This window comes from Leptinotarsa decemlineata, unplaced genomic scaffold, assembly GCF_025532065.1.
Source record: "Leptinotarsa decemlineata unplaced genomic scaffold, Ldec_3_MD MMD2_tig00000882_RagTag_RagTag, whole genome shotgun sequence".
In the NCBI taxonomy this organism is placed as follows: domain Eukaryota; kingdom Metazoa; phylum Arthropoda; class Insecta; order Coleoptera; family Chrysomelidae; genus Leptinotarsa; species Leptinotarsa decemlineata.
The window spans coordinates 3,362,834-3,383,300 of NW_027412556.1; the positions used below are offsets into that span (position 1 = coordinate 3,362,834).

At 37.9% G+C, this 20,467-nt stretch overlaps 1 protein-coding gene across 1 annotated transcript in view; it reads right to left on the minus strand.

The window, feature by feature from the left end:
• Positions 1–5,066: 5,066 nt before the first annotated feature.
• jbug (filamin-type immunoglobulin domains fbug) overlaps positions 5,067–20,467 on the minus strand; it is a 109,212-nt gene continuing 93,811 nt past the window's right edge. The window contains 12 exon segments of the mRNA XM_074174817.1: positions 5,067–5,543; positions 9,147–9,326; positions 9,419–9,700; positions 9,828–10,029; positions 11,747–12,089; positions 12,092–12,149; positions 14,732–15,042; positions 15,045–15,170; positions 16,788–17,105; positions 17,254–17,443; positions 18,002–18,780; positions 18,783–18,830. Coding sequence (XP_074030918.1) covers positions 5,412–5,543; positions 9,147–9,326; positions 9,419–9,700; positions 9,828–10,029; positions 11,747–12,089; positions 12,092–12,149; positions 14,732–15,042; positions 15,045–15,170; positions 16,788–17,105; positions 17,254–17,443; positions 18,002–18,780; positions 18,783–18,830 — 2,969 coding nt within the window. The 3' untranslated portion in view covers positions 5,067–5,411.

The window sequence follows — 20,467 nt, forward strand, 5'->3', positions numbered from 1 at the left end:
TGTTAATACAGTGACAGTTTTTGAATTATGAATTTTGAAAATTAAAGTTGCTCCTACAATTTAATAAAAATTCAGTGAAGAGAGCATACAAGTAAAACCTATTGGCTGATGAGGCCAATAGCCAGAAACACGTGTCCGCGGTTAGCCCCCTTTTGGAGTGTTATGTCCACTAATTGTTTCATTTTTGATTTGTACATCATACACACTCGATAAAATCTTTGTCTGTATTTATATCCTGGACCCGGATGTCACGCAGGTAGCTATAGCTGTGACTTTTCCCTTCACTGCTAGTTTGTGTTCATCTTTGCGTATGTTGATTCATCTGTTGGTCTGGCCGATGTAAGTCCTGTCACATTCATGGCATGGTACTTCAAACACTCCTTGTGACTCCAGTGGTATCTGATGCTTGGGATTACGAAGCATGGACCTTATTGTCCGTTCTGGTATGAACGAAGTTGATATGTTGTGTCGGCGAAGAATTCTGCTGATTTTATCTGTTGTTCCTGCAATATATGGTAGTGTGGTTGTTATGACCGGTGTATCTCGAGTTATTTGTTGTTTCTGTGTGGTCTTGGCAGCCGCTTTCATACTTCTTTCTGAGTAGTTATTCATTTGTAAAGTTGTTTCGATGGTGTTAAACTCTTTTTGTCTGTGATCGTTGTCTGCCAGCCTCCTCGAACGTGTAATGAGTGTTTTTGCCACCGCGTGAATTTGTTTTGGGTGGTGGTGTGAATTTGCGTTTAGGTACCTATTCGTGTGTGTTGGCTTTCGATATACCGTGTGACCTAATGTACCGTCCGGCTTTTTTTTGTAATCAGTACATCGAAAAATGCAAGCTGGTTGCCTTCTTCAACTTCTTTCGTAAATTTAATGCGTTGATGGATTTCATTTAACTGATTTATCTTCATATATAAGTCAGTGCAGGATTCTTCACTGCAGTTACTCCTGCATATACTGTTGGCGATATAACTGCCGCAATCGATTTTCAATTATTGAAACACACTTGCAGACAGCAGGTTTGCAGACAAGTTAACAACAACAGGCAACTAGATGCCTATGAGAGTGTAGAAATAAGTAAACACAATAATATTATGAATAACGATGACGGGCCTATACCAAAGAGCATACTATATAGCTTGTTAGAATAATATTGTTGGGTTTACTGATTACTACATAAGGACACATTGCAAAAATAAATTTAGATAGGCAATATTGTGAAATTAATTTTTATATAGCTAAAAATTGTTTTATATACAGCTATTACAGTTAAACATATATTGTAAAATAATAGAAATATAGAAATAATAGAAAAATTGTGAAATCAGTTTAGGTTGGTATACCTGTATGGGTAGTACACCTTGATGGTTTACCTGTATGGGATATCTATATAGCATGAATAGGGTTAGCTTCGCGTTAGTTTCTAGTTTTAATCTTCCTCTTTGAAGATGATCACTTGGTGATCGAAACACGTGTCGATGTGTTAAAAATAACGATTTGGTGTTGGGAAAAAACTCCAGTAATATTCATAAGCTTACTAGAGAATTCAAATATTAATTATTTCCGCAATAACAGGCTGTAAACTGATGAGGTAGAAAAATCATAATTCTCATAAGACAGGTTCCATGTGAACCAATCGTTTTTATTTGTCCACTATATATAAATGTACTTAGGATACCTTTATGCTTTTCAATAATCAATGTAATGATTCTAAAAATTCGGCACTTCTCTTCTCGTTCCACACAACGGTTTCAGGATATTATCATAGGTTTAACCACCATGGTGTCGAGCCAATATATAACGTCCGGTTTCAGCCCCCATATTTTTCCATAGGTGCGTCTGGTGCTACCTATGACTTCCTTTTCACTTTTTCAAGATGTTGGTTCCAGGACAGTCTGTGATCTAGTATCATAGTTTTTTAGCCACCCTCTGAACATGTATCTCATCACCTCGAATTTTTGAAGGCCTAGGTCCACTGTCTCTTGGTTCTCTTGGTGAATGCTTCTCGGTCCATTTTGTTATAATATTTCGTTTCTGTCATAATGGTCGTGAATACCAATCTTTCTCTTGGTCGATTCCATTGTTTTATTCAGTGACAATCGTGTCTGTGCTTGTACCTTGTATGACATGAAATAAAAAGTTAGGAAAGATTATTCCAGTCGGTTTCAAGTTGGTCATTTTGATAATAGTAACAGTTTGAAAAATTAACTTTAAGAATATAAACTTTCTTTTGGACAAAAGGGAACACTTCCCAAAATAACTACTTCAAATCTGAATATATCGAAAAGCGGAAGGTAACGTTTCGTTGGCTGTCAGTAGCGTGTCATGTCAAACTCAACACTTTCCCTCTCAAGCGATGATGCACGAATAGTTTGCTATTTCTCCTTTGTTTCGAATGGAAGAATGTTTAAATTACATATCCACCGTTCGTTGCTTGCGTTCTACTTTCCGAACAATGAATTATCATGAAAATAATAATGGTGTTCTTTTTTCATTATTCACTATTCATAAATTCGCTTAGTTGTTTGCCTATTCTCCATGCCCGAGTTCAGTTTGTACATTTTTTTTAATTCAAAAAAGTAGGTATCTGATACTTTCAAAATAAGTTACTTCTTGAAGTGAATAATCACGACCAGTTGAATGATTGAATATTCAATACATCATTGAGAATAATATACAGGGAGGACCAGTGCAAGCAAAACAAGAACAATTTCTCACAGATGGCTTCGGGAAAAAAATCGCACGAATTCGACAATTTTCATTCTGAGGAGAAAACCTTTTGCGTCTTTTATCAACCTTGTCATTTGAATTCCCTCAGAAGAGTGAAATTCAATTCCCTCATCTTACATGGAGTCAGGGGTCAAGCAATGCAGATTCTAATGATGTCATCAATTTTTCTTTTCAACGCTTTCCATTTTTTGAAATTTGATTGAGTAGTTTCTGAGAAGAAGAAAAACATTAGTAAAATATTTGGCGATAGAGGAACGTAATTTTTCATGTTCAATACTAGTAATACTACTACTTTCACGTCCTTTTTACAAATGACTCTGATCTGCTCTGCAATTTGATGCTGGCAATCGAAAACTAAACCCAGTTCTTGTCGATCTACCTTTAAAAGTATTCATAATTTCATTTATCTATATTTAATGCACTCCTCACTCACATATTCCGATTGTGACTATTTCGAGTTATAATCAAGCTCAAAATAGTTGATTCAACTACAGAAAGAGTATCGATAATTGAACTTTTCGGTGGAAATAGTAGCTGCGCTAATACTACAGCACAGTTGTTCAATGTCAAAATTCCGGATTGGACTCGTCACCAAATGAAGAGAAACGCAATGGAAGTTTGGAGTGTATACATGAAGAAGTAGTACTGGATAGATCTCATAAGTTATTAGGAATTCGATTCGCCTCCTCTTCATGTAGTCAGGGACCTGAAGCATTTCAATGACCCTGGTTTGATTTTTGATGAAGTGACCAGAAGCCACCCAGCAGGTATTCGTTCGAAATAGAGCGCCCACATAGACCGCAGTGACCACTTCAATTTCTGGGTCTACTCACGAATAGATGAAATTTTTACCAACATCGAAGAACTTGGCTTTTCCTAGCCTTGATCAAGTGGGCTGAAGTAGAAGACGGAAAAATCCCCGTGGCCCATCAGGATTCAGTTTCTTGGTCTACCGTGGAGGAAGTCCAGTATGCTTTTGTTGTCGGCTTTCCCGACCATCACCATCTCCAAAAATCAATAATTTTCATTTCTTAAACCTCCACTATTGAAGCCAGAAAATATTCTTTAATATGATGAACATGCTGAAAATGAAACAGGAACAAGTTAGATTTAGTTCTTGAACACCACAGGGTCGACCTTGATCATTCTGGTAAACTGGTTGATATGATCGAAGAATGCTTGATAGAAAGATGTTTCTCCAATCCCATGGTCGTATTGCAAATATAGAATGGTCTCATTCTCAGCTAATTGGTTCACCATTCTTGGACCCAATGACCACTTAGCCCCTTTGTACGACAAGACATTAATGCTGGTGGCGACTTCTTTGGATGTATCAAAACTTTGGGTGAAGGGCCTGACCTTAGAGCCCTTTTGAGGTTAGAAAAATTGTCTTAATTTCTTTCACTACAATTTGATTACACCATAAGTGAAGTAGGCATTCACCATTGTTGGGCTTTTGGTATATGTCGAGTTTGAAGACAGTTTGAAATACCATCAAAATGTCTACATCTTCTCGTCAAGTTAATTTTGAAACAAATACGAAACAGCACTTTTCCAAATAGAATACATATAGAATGATCATCAATGGAAAATTTCAACTAGCATTTCCTGATATGACTAATAAGCAGTCCGTGCAAAGCTTATTGTTAAAACATCTGAAAATGGAACTTTTAACAGGTGATGATCGACTGCATTGTCAAACATGCGCCGAACTAACTGAATGTTATAAGATAACAAGTTTTCTTGCAGCTGAAAAAGCAAATGCGCCACTGCAATCGCTGAAGTCGCCCCGGAGCGCCAATTGAATTTTGTTGTTGTTTTATAATCCTAATGTTTTGCAAGTCAAATAAAAATTATTATATTTAACATGAGGAAAGACATGAGTTTCAATATTTCAAAGATGGATATTTCTGATTGAAGCCGTTTATTGTAATACGTGAGTTTATTATTAAAACAAAACTTGTTGACAAATACGGCGTTCAATTAAAAAAAAATCCGTGATGACAATCAATTTTCGAAAAAATGACTTGATCTTCAACGTATTTATTTATTGTATGTTGTATATGTTTATATATATTTTTAATTTCTTCATAGTATCAAATGTAGATTATATTATTTATGTGATGGAAACTGTTTTACAAAAATGCAACACGTGTTTCACTATATAGTAGCTATTTCAGGCGTGTCTATACTCCATAGAGTCTATACTATATACACGCCTGAAGAAGTTACTGTATAGTAAAACACGTGTTTCATTTTATAAAACTATGTAGTGAAATTCTCATGTTATTGATATATAAGATATTCTGCTAGCAGTAAAGGAAAAGAAAAAACACGAGTATTCGTAACAATTTATTAAAATTAGGTACATATAGAAAATAAAATTATTCGTGAAGTAAAATATCACTTACATTAAAAACTTATTAATTATTTTCCCCACTCTCTGCATCCAACCCCAATTCATGATACAAAATAAATCACTGATGTCAAACTGTCAGATGTCAGATCCGTTTCTTGTTGAACGTTTCATGAAGATAAATTATATAAGTTATGGGTTATGGAGACAGTGACTGTGATCAACGGCAACATCAATTGTTTTCTCAATAACGGTCAACAAATAAATAATCTTTCATTCAGGTTCAGATGTTTCATCACAATTTGAAATTTACGCAGCATTGAATATTTCACAAAGAATTTATATACCGCCTCAGTTCTTCTTGCGTGTCAAAGATCATGACATGGAATGGTGATCCAGGTACTAACTCCCCAGCCCACTTTACTTCTACTCGGTAGTCTCCGGGTTCTGTTGGATCGAACTGAAATTAAAAAGAAATAATTTCAATAAGGCCTGCCACATGCCATACTAGATAATTCTTGATGTTTTTACGATCCTCTCTCCATCAGTGTAAACTTGAAAATAATAAACGCTATCCTGAACATAAATTTCATAAAGATACTAAAGACATCTTTTCCTTTCAGTGAAAAATTAAAAAAAAAAACAATTGATTGTACTGAACAACCTGAGTTAGAAATAAATACCATTCTTGAGACTGAATCGGTGAAACAGGGAATTATAATTATTCTGATACAAGAATTTAATACAATATTTGATACAAATATTTTAATACCCCCCAGAGTGGGGCGTATGTCACTTGTTTTGTGCTTTTTCTACCCCCACTTGAAGGAGTATTCAATTTCTGTAATAACAGTTCATATGCATATAAAATCAGTGATAGAGAATGAAGATGAGAATGAAAAATGTTAACGAAAAAGAATACAACGAATAATACAAATTTAAAGAACAGAAATTATAATAAAATATAAAAATAATAATGACGGTAATAAAACTGGTAATCATAATGATGGTGATGATGCAGATAGGTAATATTTCTCATGAATTTCTCATGAATATGTTGCTTCAGGGTCGGTTTGAATTTACTTATTTTTATTCAGGTGTGTTGGAAGTAGGTTGTACAGTATACGCCCGAAGAAGAAAACTAATCTTTGTGTATGACTTTTTTTCAAAGAGCGGAATTTTGATATGCAAGTTTCCGACTGATCTTGTCGTTTTGTGAGCAATACAACGCAATTTCTGAATATTCAAGAACAACCATATTAAACAATGATAGCTGTATAACCTTTTTGAGATTTCGAGTCTTCAGAACTTCTATGTAATATAGGATTCAAGATGAAGCAGGAAGACGCCAAGGATGTTGAAACTTTTTTCTTTGGACATTCACAACAAACTCTTCCTCCACTCTTCCTATTGATTGATTAATTGATATGTGCCGAGACGGTGATACATTTTTTTCCTCGTTCAAAGACAATCATTGATTTATTCTGTGATAGTCTTTGTATTGGCCAAAAGTACAATGTATATATTTTCTGTTATTGGATGTTTTCACATCTGTTGGAATTAAATATCTATCTATCTGAAAAAAGCATCTGCCTAAAAAACTTAGTCTACCACATCTCTTTGTCATTCAACGTTCATGTGACAATTAACATACGTTAATGAGTGATAATAACATTGAAAATTTTTTTTTTTCGAAATATCTAATTCCTTGTACTAATGTAGCAGGGTTTGGAAGAAACTATGAGTGCTATAGTATTTCCGATACCAATTGGAACAGCAAAAAATAATATGCCGACATAGGCGTCAGCATATTATTTTTCAGTGGTAGTTTTTCAGTTACTGATTCTTACAATCATAGCAATTTATCACCACATGAAAAAGTTATCTCAACTGAATTTTTCCACCACGGGTAATTATGAAAAACTTGGAAATTTAAGGTAGTTGATTTCCGAGTCGAAAACTCTGAAATACGAAGGAAACACAGATAAACACACCGAATTCTCGTCAAACATATATTTACAAAATAAAAGAGGCCAACAAAATTGCTAGAAAAATCAAAATTTTTCTTCGCTATATTCGGATGAGGTGGAATCATCACCGGGTTGAATAACGATCGGATTTATGGAACTTTGCACATAATATTTGTTCTCTTCTTTTATAACGTGGGCCACACAGTTCTTCCACACATCACTAATACCTACTTCATTCACTACTCGCCTTATATTGTCAAGCACTACAGAATTCAAAGTCGGTGACTGATTACATTTCCGCAAGCTTTCTTTCATTGTGGCCCAAACCATTTCAATTGGATTGAACACACAATAGTATGGAGGCAAACGTAAGAGAATATGACGACGTGTTTCAAACATCGAATCAATAATATACTCTGTTTTGAAATTACATTGTTTCATGGTCGCCAGTAATACCTTTTTCGTTGGAATCTTTTCGGGTATTTCCATGTCATGATTTCGCATGAAATCAACAATATCTGCTTTTTTGTGTTATTGTTTGGTATTGTAGTCAATAACCGAGAATGATACGAAGCGTTATCCATAACAATAATCGAGTTTGGAGGAATATTTGGGAGAAGCTGCTCACTGAACCAGGTTTCGGATAAAGTCGCAGCCATATCTTCGTGGTAATCATCAGACGAATCTTTTAAATTTTTGGCTGACAGAAGCAAAGCGTTACGTACGAAACCACTTTCATTCCCGGCATGCAAAATTATAACACATTTTCCCCTTGAAGAAGGTGTGTTCAAAGCACAATACTTGGTTTCGTCTACCCAGCCATATTTGACAACATCATGGGTGTCAAACCAAGTTTCGTCGAGGTAGATTATATGTCTGCTGGATTCTCGGTAGCTTTTCATTCGCCTCAAATATTCTAGTCGGAGTTGAACAATGCGTGTCGATTCCATTATGACCAACCGTTTGTTCAATTTTTTAATATTTGAAACCACAAGACAATAGACACATCGTAGAATTCCTAAAGATTTGTAATTGTAATCGGGATAGTCAAGTAATTTATACCAAATCATTTCCAAGGTTGGTACTTCATTTTTTTGTATATACCATAAATTGTTCGCCGAATCACATCTTTTGTAGCACCATCAACGTTTGCGAATTTTTTATTCCTTTGTTTTCGTTTCATTGCTTGGTCAATGACATCCTCTATTTCAATGACTCGAAGAATTGTCGAACGAGATAGTTTCGTTAACTCGCATATTCTATTCACAATAGCATTCTGTGAAGTGTGATAGTTTTCCATCTTCAATCATTCATGAATATTTAAAATTACTCGCTGAACTTGAACATGTAAGTCCTTATTTTCAAATTCCGGATCCCTGTCGACTGACACAGATTCCTCACACGTAATGTTATCATTTGTTACAAAAGATCTCCAGAAAGCCATATCTATTATTGACAAATTAATTTGTATATTTAAGTATATAAACAGTATATAGATTCAGTATTAATTTGCTTCTCCTGAAGATGCTAACCTTGTTAGCGAAACGCGCGTCGAGTGCAAAAATATCAATTTGGTGTTAGGGTAATTGACATCTAGAAAAAGTATTCAAAAATCGGTTTGCAGAACCACTCACTACCTCACCTAACCCCACGAACACACGGCACTGATAAAGAAATATTGTGAAACGACAAAAAATTAGTATTCAGCCAGTCCAGCTAGCCGAGCCTTTACCCCTCAACTACGTTTGATAGCACGTTTACTAATTATCTGGGCGACTAGGGGCCACAGGCAAGAAATGTTTATGACTGTACTCATCTTTATATTGCCGTTCCAATTGGGAATGGTTAGACTATACCAGTTGAATTGTTGTTACAACAAAATCTCACTGAGTCATATAACTTTAGAACTTGATGAATTTCATATCGGCTATGTTTCAACGAAACGACATTGCAAGGTGGACACAATTAGCGAGTGGCATCCCGATATATCGATAACTAGTTAGTACACCGAACGTTGGTGACGTGACCATTTCCTTCATTCCTAATTATGGAACTCTACTGTCTTTCATGATCTTAACAGCGAAATAACTCACTTTACAGAGTATGGTCCTATCTTTTTGACTTTCCCTCTGCATCTCAACTCTGAAAGCTCCTTTAGGACCCCTAACTCTAACAGTGAGTTGTCCGGCTCCTGCTCCACGCGTGTCGCAAATGAATCGTGACTGGAATGTTGCTAAAACTCCATGTTCTACACCTGGACCGTACACCCGAACCTGAAATCGTCAAATTGTTATATTTAGATGATTTGGTGAATGTGGATGTATAAAGACATCTGCAGTTTCATCAGAACTAATTTAAATCTCACCTTGCTGGGATCTGGAGCTCCAGCCACTCTCAAGGTGAAGGGTGATCCGGGAACGTGTTGACCAGCATACTTGATGGTGAGTGCATGTCTTCCTGACTCTTGAGGCTTGACGTTCAGCGTGAAAGTTGCATCTCCATGGTCATAAAGTTCACAGTATGCCACTTTTTTAGGGCCAGTGCAGTGCGCCGTCAGTTCTCCGGGACCAGCCCTTCTTGTGTCTATCCAGGATCTGATTTCTCGTCCTACTACTCCTTGTCGGAGGCCTTCTCCAGAACAGAGTACCTTTGAACATTATGTTGATTCAAACAGTCGAACCAAAACATTTTTGTTTCAATTTTGATTGATGATTTACGAAATTATTTTCGCAATATTATTTAATAAGTACCCAGTGGAGAAAAGTAAAAGATACCTTGGAAGCATCTGCTCCTCCTTTGGCTTCTACTATCAGAGGACATCCTTTGACTAGCCTACCTGCCCAAAGTACGGACAACAAATAGTTTCCTGGAATCGTTGTCGTATAGGCAGCTTTCCAGATTTTGTCTCCTGCTAGGCTGATCATAACGGGAACAGGGATGTTGGTATCTGCAGCATGCAAGGTTACTTCCGGGTTTCCTGGAAAAACGTTACGTTTGTTAATTTAGACGTTGTTGATCATATTTTATGTTGAGAGTTTCAAGTGTGGACTTGTATGAAAAGAATGGAAATTCGAAATGATTGTGGAAACTGAATGTGGAAAGACTATAATGAATGGAATGACAAAAAAGAATCGCGAAGAATAAAAACTCAAAGTCGTTTCCACAATTTATTATTAAGTAAAAACTACGAAAGTTTGTCACATCATATCCATAAAAGATTGAACTATGGGAGGCTTTCTTTCCAAAAAATTATTCTCTACTAATAATATACCCCTTCTAATTCAAGGTTTATCTCATTAAGACCAATGTTTTATTCTCAAGATTCTTCGACTTGACACTTTACTGGCGTCTTTTGACGAACTCTTGGCGTTTGAGCTCTCAGACATCTTGAGACATACCCTCTGGAGGCATACCCGGAATAGTTCGATTCTGAATATATATTCATTCGAGGTATGGAGGAATATGATACCATAAGTAAAGTTAATTTCATTTCTTCAAAAATGAAATCATCTCACTAACATCTGATTGTTTTGAAACATATCTGCATCACGGATTTCAAATAGCAAATTTCAGGTATGAGTTCTATCAAACAGGAATAATTGATCATCATCGTCATCTTCCATCACTTGCCTTTTTCTTAGATATACATTAGTTTCTAGTTTTAATCTTCCTCTTTGGAGATGATCACTTGGTGATCGAAACCCGTGTCGAGGTGTTAAAAATAACGATTTGGTGTTGGGAAAAAACTCCAGTAACATTCATTACTACACCAAAGGTTCCAAACAGTGCATCAAGAGTACTGAATTTGATGATCTGGACACCAACGACATGTGGTTTCAGCAGGACGGCACTACGTGCCACACAGCTCATGCCACATTGGATATTTTACAAGAGCGATTTGATGGCATGTTTATCTCAAGTGGAGGTGATGTGAACTGGTTACCGAGATTGTTCGATTTGGCCCCGTTAGACTTTTTCTTGTGGGGTATATGCCAATAAGCTAAAAACCACATCGATCCTCAAAGCCAAAACAACCCATACCATTGGTGATTTATGCGCTAGAGTGATGAAAAATGAACGTTTTGGATAGGCTCCACCGAGATATCTCACACATACTTTGTTTCATTTGAATTTGAAGATAGGAAGCGCCTAATTGAAGACCCTATAATAATGTTGTATGTAAGAACTGTAGCCCAGTGTGTAATATTAATTTCTTCCGAGGAAGCCACGGTGTTAGCGAAACTTGCCTAGTAAAATTGTGTTATCATAATCATGGATAATTCTATAATAGACTAGTTGTTGCCCGCGTCTTCGCCCGCGTAGAATTTGGTAGTTGTAGTACTAATTAGTACTATGTTGCTGAATCGCTGCTGTTCAAATGTTTTGACAGAATCAGAATCAACGAACTTAGGCGTGCGCAGCGTTATAGAATAGTGCTTTAAAAAAATTGTTCTTCAGTGCCATCTAGTGGCGAGTTATAGAAAAATTGATAGCCTAAAAACCTTCCCTATGAAAAATTACTTATACATGTCAAGTTTCATCACGATCGGTTGAGCGATGTAGAAGTTTATCACTTACCAACCAACTAACCAACAAACATCCATTTTCATATATTAGATTCAAGTTCTATCTATCAATATATATAACCTCTAGGACGAATTTGTTACCCACCAATCTGAAAACTCATTCTTACCCACTGCCAGCTCTCGACCCATCAATGGTGAACACAGCCGGTTCTCTGCACTGCGCATGCGCCAATCCTAATCCAGTAAGAACCACTTGATCCCCAAGACAAGCGACAACACTGGGCGCTTCGGGCAATGGTATGTTGGCGAACCTGATGTCGAAATCGTGTTCTCCCGGACTGAGACCTTCGCCGGATATGTCGAATCGAACCCGAGTTCCGTTTTTGTCGGTGTTCACTTTTCGGCCGGCAATTTTGCACTCCAGAGTGCCCGGACCGGCGTTTGACGTGTCAAAGGCCAGCTTAGCAGGAAGTTTTATGCGTCCGGAATCGTCGAGGTATTGCGTCCACCTCCGATGAGCCGCACTGCCGATGGGTCGACGATGATGGGTCTGAACGGTGATCCAGGAAGCTGGAAACAATTACGGAATTTTAAACACATGGAGTTGGCTATCACAGTTATCGGCACAATCCGATAATATACAGGGTGTTTCCTACATATACGCTTTTGATATGGTGTCATTTTATCAAACAGATATTGAGTCTCCGTACCACTATCAACTAAATTGAAGATGGAGCTGAAATATGATACACTAACAATAAGCTTGAATTGCATAGAATGAAAACTCAAACCATTATCGTCTCCAGTCATAATAATATACTTATTGGAAGTTCTGTGAATCTTTTGGAAATCCACTGGATGACTCGTTCAATGGGCTTGTTTCATGATTTTTGATCTATAGTTCACTTGACAGAAATTTTAAATTTAAAAACAGTGCACTTTGTCTCATCTCTCTAAGTATCGTAGTTTTCCCGTAATTAATTATTGAAAATCGAATGTGGTAGGGTGATGACATCACGCCCCTATTCCCGCTTCTTGTTCGATTGACCAATAGGAACAATAGAAATAATCAACATTGCCAAATCATAAAATTTACGAAGCCTATTATTATCAATTTAATTATGGAAGTGTATATGAACCCGTTAACGTTTCCATTAATTAAAAATTCTCCACACGGAATAAAATGTATACGAAAAATCATGTTTGCAAATAAGTTCTATATCTAAAATCAGTACACAAAGTCGATAGATCACAAAATATTTACCTAAACTATGGTTTTATGCATTATTTAATGATATAAAGTTAGGAAAATCAAAAAATATAGCAAACTGGGTCAAAGAATCATTTCAAATATTCAATTTATCCTACAATCCTCAATCTGTACAACTGCAATTTATTATAAAAAAAACGATTCCTACATACACACCTCTTTCTAATATAGCTTCTACGTTCAAGCGTTATAGGCTCGCTTGGGTAATCTGTTGAATCTTCCAAAACTTTAGGTTGAATGAGGCCAATAATACCATTAATCATATGATGAAATTCAATTAATTTTGTTTCATACTTTCAGTAACAGGATCAACTCCAGATAATATTTTCTGTGGAGAATACCTGCTTGAAGTTGAAATAAAAAACTCTGTCATCAAATTCAATATTTTCGTTCCCTTTCATTTATAGTCACTTTTTGAATGATTTCTATAAAGTCTTGGAAGAGTAGAAGGATTCTAGTTCTCATTTTTTTCTCATCTCATCAGCTGTATTTTCAGATGGTTTTCGAATGCTCATGAACCCTAGTAAAATAAATCAATTATGCATTCATGCCACCCACCAAAAATAAGAAATTCCACGTTACTGGTATATTAGCCATATTGTCATCCAGTCAGCAAGCGCCCTCTGTAGTGTATGCGACAATGTGCTCTTTCTGATGTCAATAGTTTCCACACATAACTTCGTATTTTTGTTAAAACAATTTCAAAATGAATGTTGAGCCTAGTTTTGTTAAAGCTGACTCCGACAATTTACTAAGAATCGATTTTGAAATGATCGATGAATTTTACTTGAAAAATTTGCAATATTTTGGTACCGAAATGAAGAATGAAGAATTGAAACGGTAGGTGGTATATTTAGTAGGTACCTTTTATTTATATGACATTCATTTCAGACTTTGTCTTTTATCGAAGGATGGAAAGTTTTGATACAATTCTTATTTTATCTCGGCCAAGGAGCCATAGCATGAAACAAGCCCATTGGTCTAGTCATAACAAAAATCTATGTGAAGAGGAAGATTAATCTTCCTCTTGAAGATGATCACTTGGTGATCGAAACACGTGTCGAGGTGGTAAAATAACGGTTTGGTTTTGGGGTAAAACTCCAGTAAAATTCATTACTACATCAAAGGTTCCAAACAGTGCATCATAAGTATTTCTATGGATTTAAATGAAATATATAATATAAAAACAGAGGTATGCGAATTATTTTGAAGTGTAATAGATTCACCAAAATATCCCTTCTGTCAAACACACTATACTGTCCATCTAAGCAACGGAGTGCTCCAAAACATTATCATGCATAGTGCACGTGATCTCCCAGACAAGGCTGTTTGTACAGAGTTGCACTAAGGAACGACCCGATTTTTTTTAAAATATCCGGTTGGTTATAGAACAGTTTTTTAGGTTGAGTATAGGGACCAGAATTAGCAGTTTCTTCAGCCGTATCAGTACATGACATTTTCAAAATTTTAAACTTTAAAATACCATATAAGTTCACACCACAGGCGTTGAAAAGTAACTCACCACTACGATACTGTAACAATGAATTTTGCCAGCCGATTGCAGTTGAATCTGATTGGAGGCTTGCTTATTTTACCCAATAGATGCAAATGTGCGTGGTGACTATGCTTTGATTACGCATCTATCTTTGTTTGGGTAACTTTGTTTGTTGGATGGATATGGTTTACAAAGGTTGTATCTTACCGAATTTACAAAATATATGTGATTTTTATTTTCAGAATAAGTGCATATCTTCAGAAACTGATTACAAGTAAAAACATGATTCATGATCATCATAACACTAGACGTGCCACAAATATGTATTATTGGCTGTATATTATGGTGACCAGAGTAAATGAGAGTCTTCTTACTACTAGTACTTACGTCATTTGGACCAATACTGATGATGATATCGTAACTACCAACCCACTTCGGCGTATACGTAATCGTATACTCGCCTGGCTTAGTGGTCTGTATCTGCACATCGATATTACCCTCAACGGCTTCGACAGTCACCCTCGGTTGCACAACGCTGCTCACGGTGAAAGACGTCCTCTCTCCCACTCGTCCCACCTCAAGCCCTTTTCCAACGGCCCTCGGGGGCGGCGTCGGACCCACAGGACCAACCCCTAACGCCAGAGGGGACCCCTTCACCGGGACACCTCCGTAAGTTACGACCACTTGGTATAGGCCGCTAGAGTTGGTAGAAACATGACTTGGACGAGTTTGTCATCTATGGGGGTTTGGTGGACGGTTAGGGTCTGGTTGATGGGGTTGCACACTTGGATTTCCAGGTCAGCCGAGCCGCAGTTCTTGGAAGAAACTAGTAAAAGATAATTCTTTTTTTTATTTATCCGATACAACTATAAAATACGAAGTTGAGGAACAGTTTTTCAACTGATACAACAAAATACAAAATGAATACCAAAAACGTAAAAACTATGGATGTGAAAGAGATGGGATGAAATCAAAAGATGCAATCTTGCCAGGATCACCCTGGGAAGCTGGCGCCGAAGAAATATCTGGCGATAACCAGGAAAACTCTACGCTCAACAGTAGGATTTCTGACTAGCCACTGTCAACTAAGGAAACACCTCCAAAATATAGGGTTAGTGGACACACCTCTATGAAGGATGTGTGAACAGGAAGATGAAACTGTCAGGCATGTCCTATGCGAGTGCCCGGAGTTATCATCAATAAGAGAGTGTGTGTTCGGCGAGTGTTGGCCTACACCTGCCAATATAAAGGAGATGTCTCCCAGAGATCTGTCCACCTTCCTGGAAAGGAGGACAACTTCTCGGGAGGATGTACAATGGGTCACATGTGGCCTAAATGCTGTGGGCTTACAATCACCCTCCCTACTCTACAGATACAGATACAGAACTATGGATGTAGTGTTACTGTAGCTGTAAGCCCACAGCCTAAGTGCTGTGGGGTCTCCCAACAGGGACTTCCTAAAATCGTGCGATTTGACCTAATGGAATTTGATCTAGTCGGATTTTGTTAAGTCGCAGATGTATGAGAATAAGCCACAAACCACAGCGGTCCTGAAAGCCATAACCCTTGCCATCGTTCAAATTCAGCCTGATTTATGCTCCAAAGTCATGGAAAATTGGACGTTTCGGATGAGCTCTATCCAGAGAAGCTGTGGCGAATCAATAGGTCGTTGAAAGGAATAAAAAGTTTGATGATATCTAAAATGGACTTTGTTTCATTTGAATTCAAAGAGGAAGCACTTAATGAAAGACCCCATATAAATATTACAAATACAAATTCAACTGCTGTCAAGCAAAAGAATTATTTCGTTTTCAATACTATTACACGAACAGCTGAAACTTATTTTAAAACTGATTATCGTTCCTTTATATTGAGTAATTGTATAGAAAAAAAATTTGTTGAATGAAACATTATTTCAAGAATCTCGTTCAAGATATGTAGACGCTAACTTAGTTGGTGTCTGTGGAGTTCGAAGAAAACATCTCGATATTTTATTCGTTTTGCCTCTTCTTTCCGGACGATATTGGTTTCGCCGGTAGCTGAAAACTTCACGACGAGTATCGTTTTGCTCTGATGGCTGAAAAAAAACACATCAGGCTCATTTGCTAGAACCCACAATGGCTCCCTGAACGTCATCCGGGTTCATCGGGTTGTGCAGTTCATTAGCTCAGGCTGTCGGAGCTCTCCGCTGGAAGCTTCGACCTGCATTAGGGATGGGCTGCGGGTATTCACGAATTTCTTTCCAGAAATAATCCACCTGATCAGCAGATGGCGGATTATCCATCACACCCGGAGGCTGTTGGAATAAGCGAGATGGTGTTTTTGAATTATTGTATAGGTGACATTATTACAGTTTTCTAGTTCAGTATTTCATTATTTTGTATCTTTAGTTTTTGATCCCTATTCACAATCATTTAGTATTTGTTGGAATGATAATTCTCACCATTAAAGTACACCTTATCTCCGACATTGCCTTGCGAAGAAGGAATATCAACGATTCGTACATTATCAGGATCGAAACTGTTACAGGTGAAAGGACTGCCGTTGAGATGCTTGCCTTGGTGGAGCACCTCCACCTTGTGCGGACCTATTTCCCTCGTTGTGAACTCTGCTTGGAGTTTTCCAGTCTTGGTCTGATAACATCTAACAGGAACGGCTGAGCCCGTTGGACCGCTGACCACTACGTCGAACTCTCTTGCTGATCTACCCAACGTTTCGATGTGGAAGGAGTTCACTTTGCCTACCTTTGCCTGATATAAACCTGAAAAAATTTAGATGATACTTCAACAGTTTTCTTTTTCAACATGAAGATTGTTATACTGTTGGCCATCAGGATCATCAGATAGTAGTAGATTACAGCCGTTTCTGGGCCTTCCCCCACCACTCAATATATTTGTAATCGGACTCACCTAATCCACCAGACCAAGGTTCGTTGCCTGGACCTTTAACTGGTACTTCTAAAACTCCAAACTTAGGCACTCCATTATAAAACAGCGTGATTCTATGAGGTGCAGCGTGAATTGGGTGAAACACAACTTCCCACATGTTGGAATTGGTAGGACTCTGTCTCACACTATGTGCTACATCTCTGTTGGCAACCTGAAATTGAAGAATTTATGAAATGTAAACTTTATAGAACAATCAAGAAAATACAGCTAGTTCTTCCAACAAATATATTGAGAGGTTATGTTCTTGAAATAACTCTCAACTCCCGTGGGTTGGGCTACCTATCGGGCGCGTCCCCATGTGGAGGATAGGGGAACGGCCAGGGGCTGGAGGCCCTGTCCGGGAAGCTAAACGACAGCCATGTCGCTGTACCTTACAAAATCTTCGCGTAGGTCACCGTGAGACACTTCAAGGTTGCCAAAGAGAGTGTGTGTTCGGCGAGTCTTGGCCTACACCTGCAACTATAAAGGAGATGTCTCCTAGTGACCTGTCCACAGGGTGGACGATGACCCAGAAGGACAACTCCTCGAGAGGATGAACAATGGGTCACATGTGGCCTAAGTGATGTGGGTCTACACTCCCTATTTTACACATACAAATAACTCTCAACTTCTCACACTTTGATATGATAGTCAATATTGTTTCTGCAAATTCCGAAATAGATGATCAGCAGCAAGCCACTGTACACAATTGTAAATGTAAAAACCTTACCTTTACAGCAGCTGTCAATTTTCCAGGTCCAACTTTATTCATATTGATTCCAACGACGGCAGGTCTATGACAAACGGCATCCGGTACATTGATCACGTCGATTTTCGTCGTGTCAAAAACATGCAACGTCCTTGTTGCCACTATCTCAGTGTCTCTGAGAATATCAACTCTATAAGTTCCAGTCTGCGTCAAGTTGAACTCTCCTTTGTAATTGTTCACGATGTACTTAACATGGTGGTTGTTGGGATCGCTAATTTCAATACGGTGGTTCTCACTGGGCAAATCGATGTAAGCTGTAGCTCCAATTTGGAAGTACTGGGTGGACTCAATGACGGTGCAGTGGAAAGGACTCCCTGCCACAGTCATGTCGTTGAAGGTTATGTTGACGTAATGGTCTTCAGCTGTTAAAGGAACGAAAGTGACGTCATATAAACCCCTAGCACAGGCTACCACCTCTGCTTTAATTGTAGTGTGCTGGGTTGAAACCACGAGCTCCAAGGTCCCTTCTCCTGCTTGTGCAGCATCCACGCTGAAGGTTACAGGTTTACCAACCTCAGCAGGGCCGATGTCCTTCAGGCTGATTTCGTTGATGGACTTTGTTATATCAGTCTTACGTCCCGGCAGGCCTGTTACGATTACTTTGCTCACGTCATACACATTGCAGCTGAAAGGAGAACCGATGACATGCTGGTCGTTGATCAAGATGGCTACGGAGTGTCGTCCTACTGTTTCGGGGACAAACCTGGCGATGTAAGTATCTCCGTTCACGATGAGTTTTGTGGAATGTTTTTTCCGCTAGGGGCCGTTGCTATTACCTGAGGTTCTCCACCTAAAAGAGGTTCAAGTGAATAAAATTGGTTGATGAACGGTGCACGACAGTTGTTGCTGTTATCAATTATTCAAATGTTTTGCTGATAATGATTTGAAAACTTTTCAGATGCCTTACGTATGTCCAAGTTATTGAAGTAGTATCACTGCTGAATAAAAGAGACCATAAAGAGTTTCATCAAAGTGGGTTTGAAAGAGATTGAGGTACAAATATGTTACTGGTAAGGATGATGAGCTCTCCAAGAACGAGTATGAGAAGAAATTGTGACCCACATTAACAATATGCGTGATATATGTGCAGTTCAGTCTTTCGAAAGGATCCATATGTAGCATCTGCTAGGAAAGTGAAGTGATTTTTCATGATAAGAAACATAACAATAGATATGTGGATGGGAGTCACATATCTATTGTTATGCAATGGATATGTGGTTCCCAGTCACATATCTATTGTTATCGAGTATATTAAACTCGAAATGGAATATGTATAATATGTATAATTATGATCTGAATGATTCAGTAAAAAGTCACAGATATCCTCTTGGTTACTACACAACCAGGTAAAGGGTGGGATCTGGAAAGGAATATTTTCAGGGCCTCCTCGTAATGAGCAGTTCAATATATTATAGACAGTACCACTTTTTAGTTCTCAAGCTGCACTTTGGACATAAAAGAACCAAAAAGTAAAATTGATACTGGTCCTGCAATGTCATGAAGAACTACGGGGACTGACAGATATGAATATATTGACTGGGCACCCAGGACAGTAACAAATCATAGGCAACGAAAAAGTTGATGGGTGTTTAATACATAAAAGAGAAGCACATAGCCTTTATGGAGGACCGTATGATTGGTACGTTAACGGCTACTTTACTTGGGAAAGGTAACATGGATCACACTAGGCAAGTAATGTATAGTCCAGGCTGCAGTTTTTCCCGAAGATTCGGAAAAATGACAAGTCAGATTGCTACCATGCAGCAATGAAAGTTTCTCTCAACGGGCATTTGGCAATTATAGTATTTATGAACGAACTGTTCGACGTTGGTATGTGAAATTTCGTTGCGGAGATTTAAGCCTTGAAGACGAGCCCCAAAGTGGTTGAATTGGACGAGTTTTCACCTGATGTAGACTCATGAAAACGAGAAAAAACTACTGCTAGAATGATTCTTTGCCAGCTATTCTTTGAGCAATCCTGCGAGAGTAAGGATGTTTTCAGCATTACTATTAGAGAATGTGCCTCGTAAGATCGGAATTAGTGAGATTGGATGAAAAATATGGTAAAACTCGAGATGAAAATGTTATTGGAACTGTTTGAGGTTTCGAGGTTCTTGGACCGATTTTGGTCGAAATTTTTTCCTGACGCTTCACCAGCGAAACTGTCTGGCAACTTTGTATTATCGCTTCCAAGCTTAGAAATATACCGTGTATATTCAGACTTTGGAAACCCGAAACCACGAACAGTTTCAAAAGGAAGCCTGAATTTCTACATTCAAAAAATTAATGGAACACAATTCTAAAAATTGTACCGGTTTTTATACAATAATGAAAGTATTATTTATCATTGCCAGCTTCCATGGCTACTTCTAAGGGTTGCTCGTGAGAGGCTGGCAGTTACAGGCATGGCTGACGGGTTGGATGGCC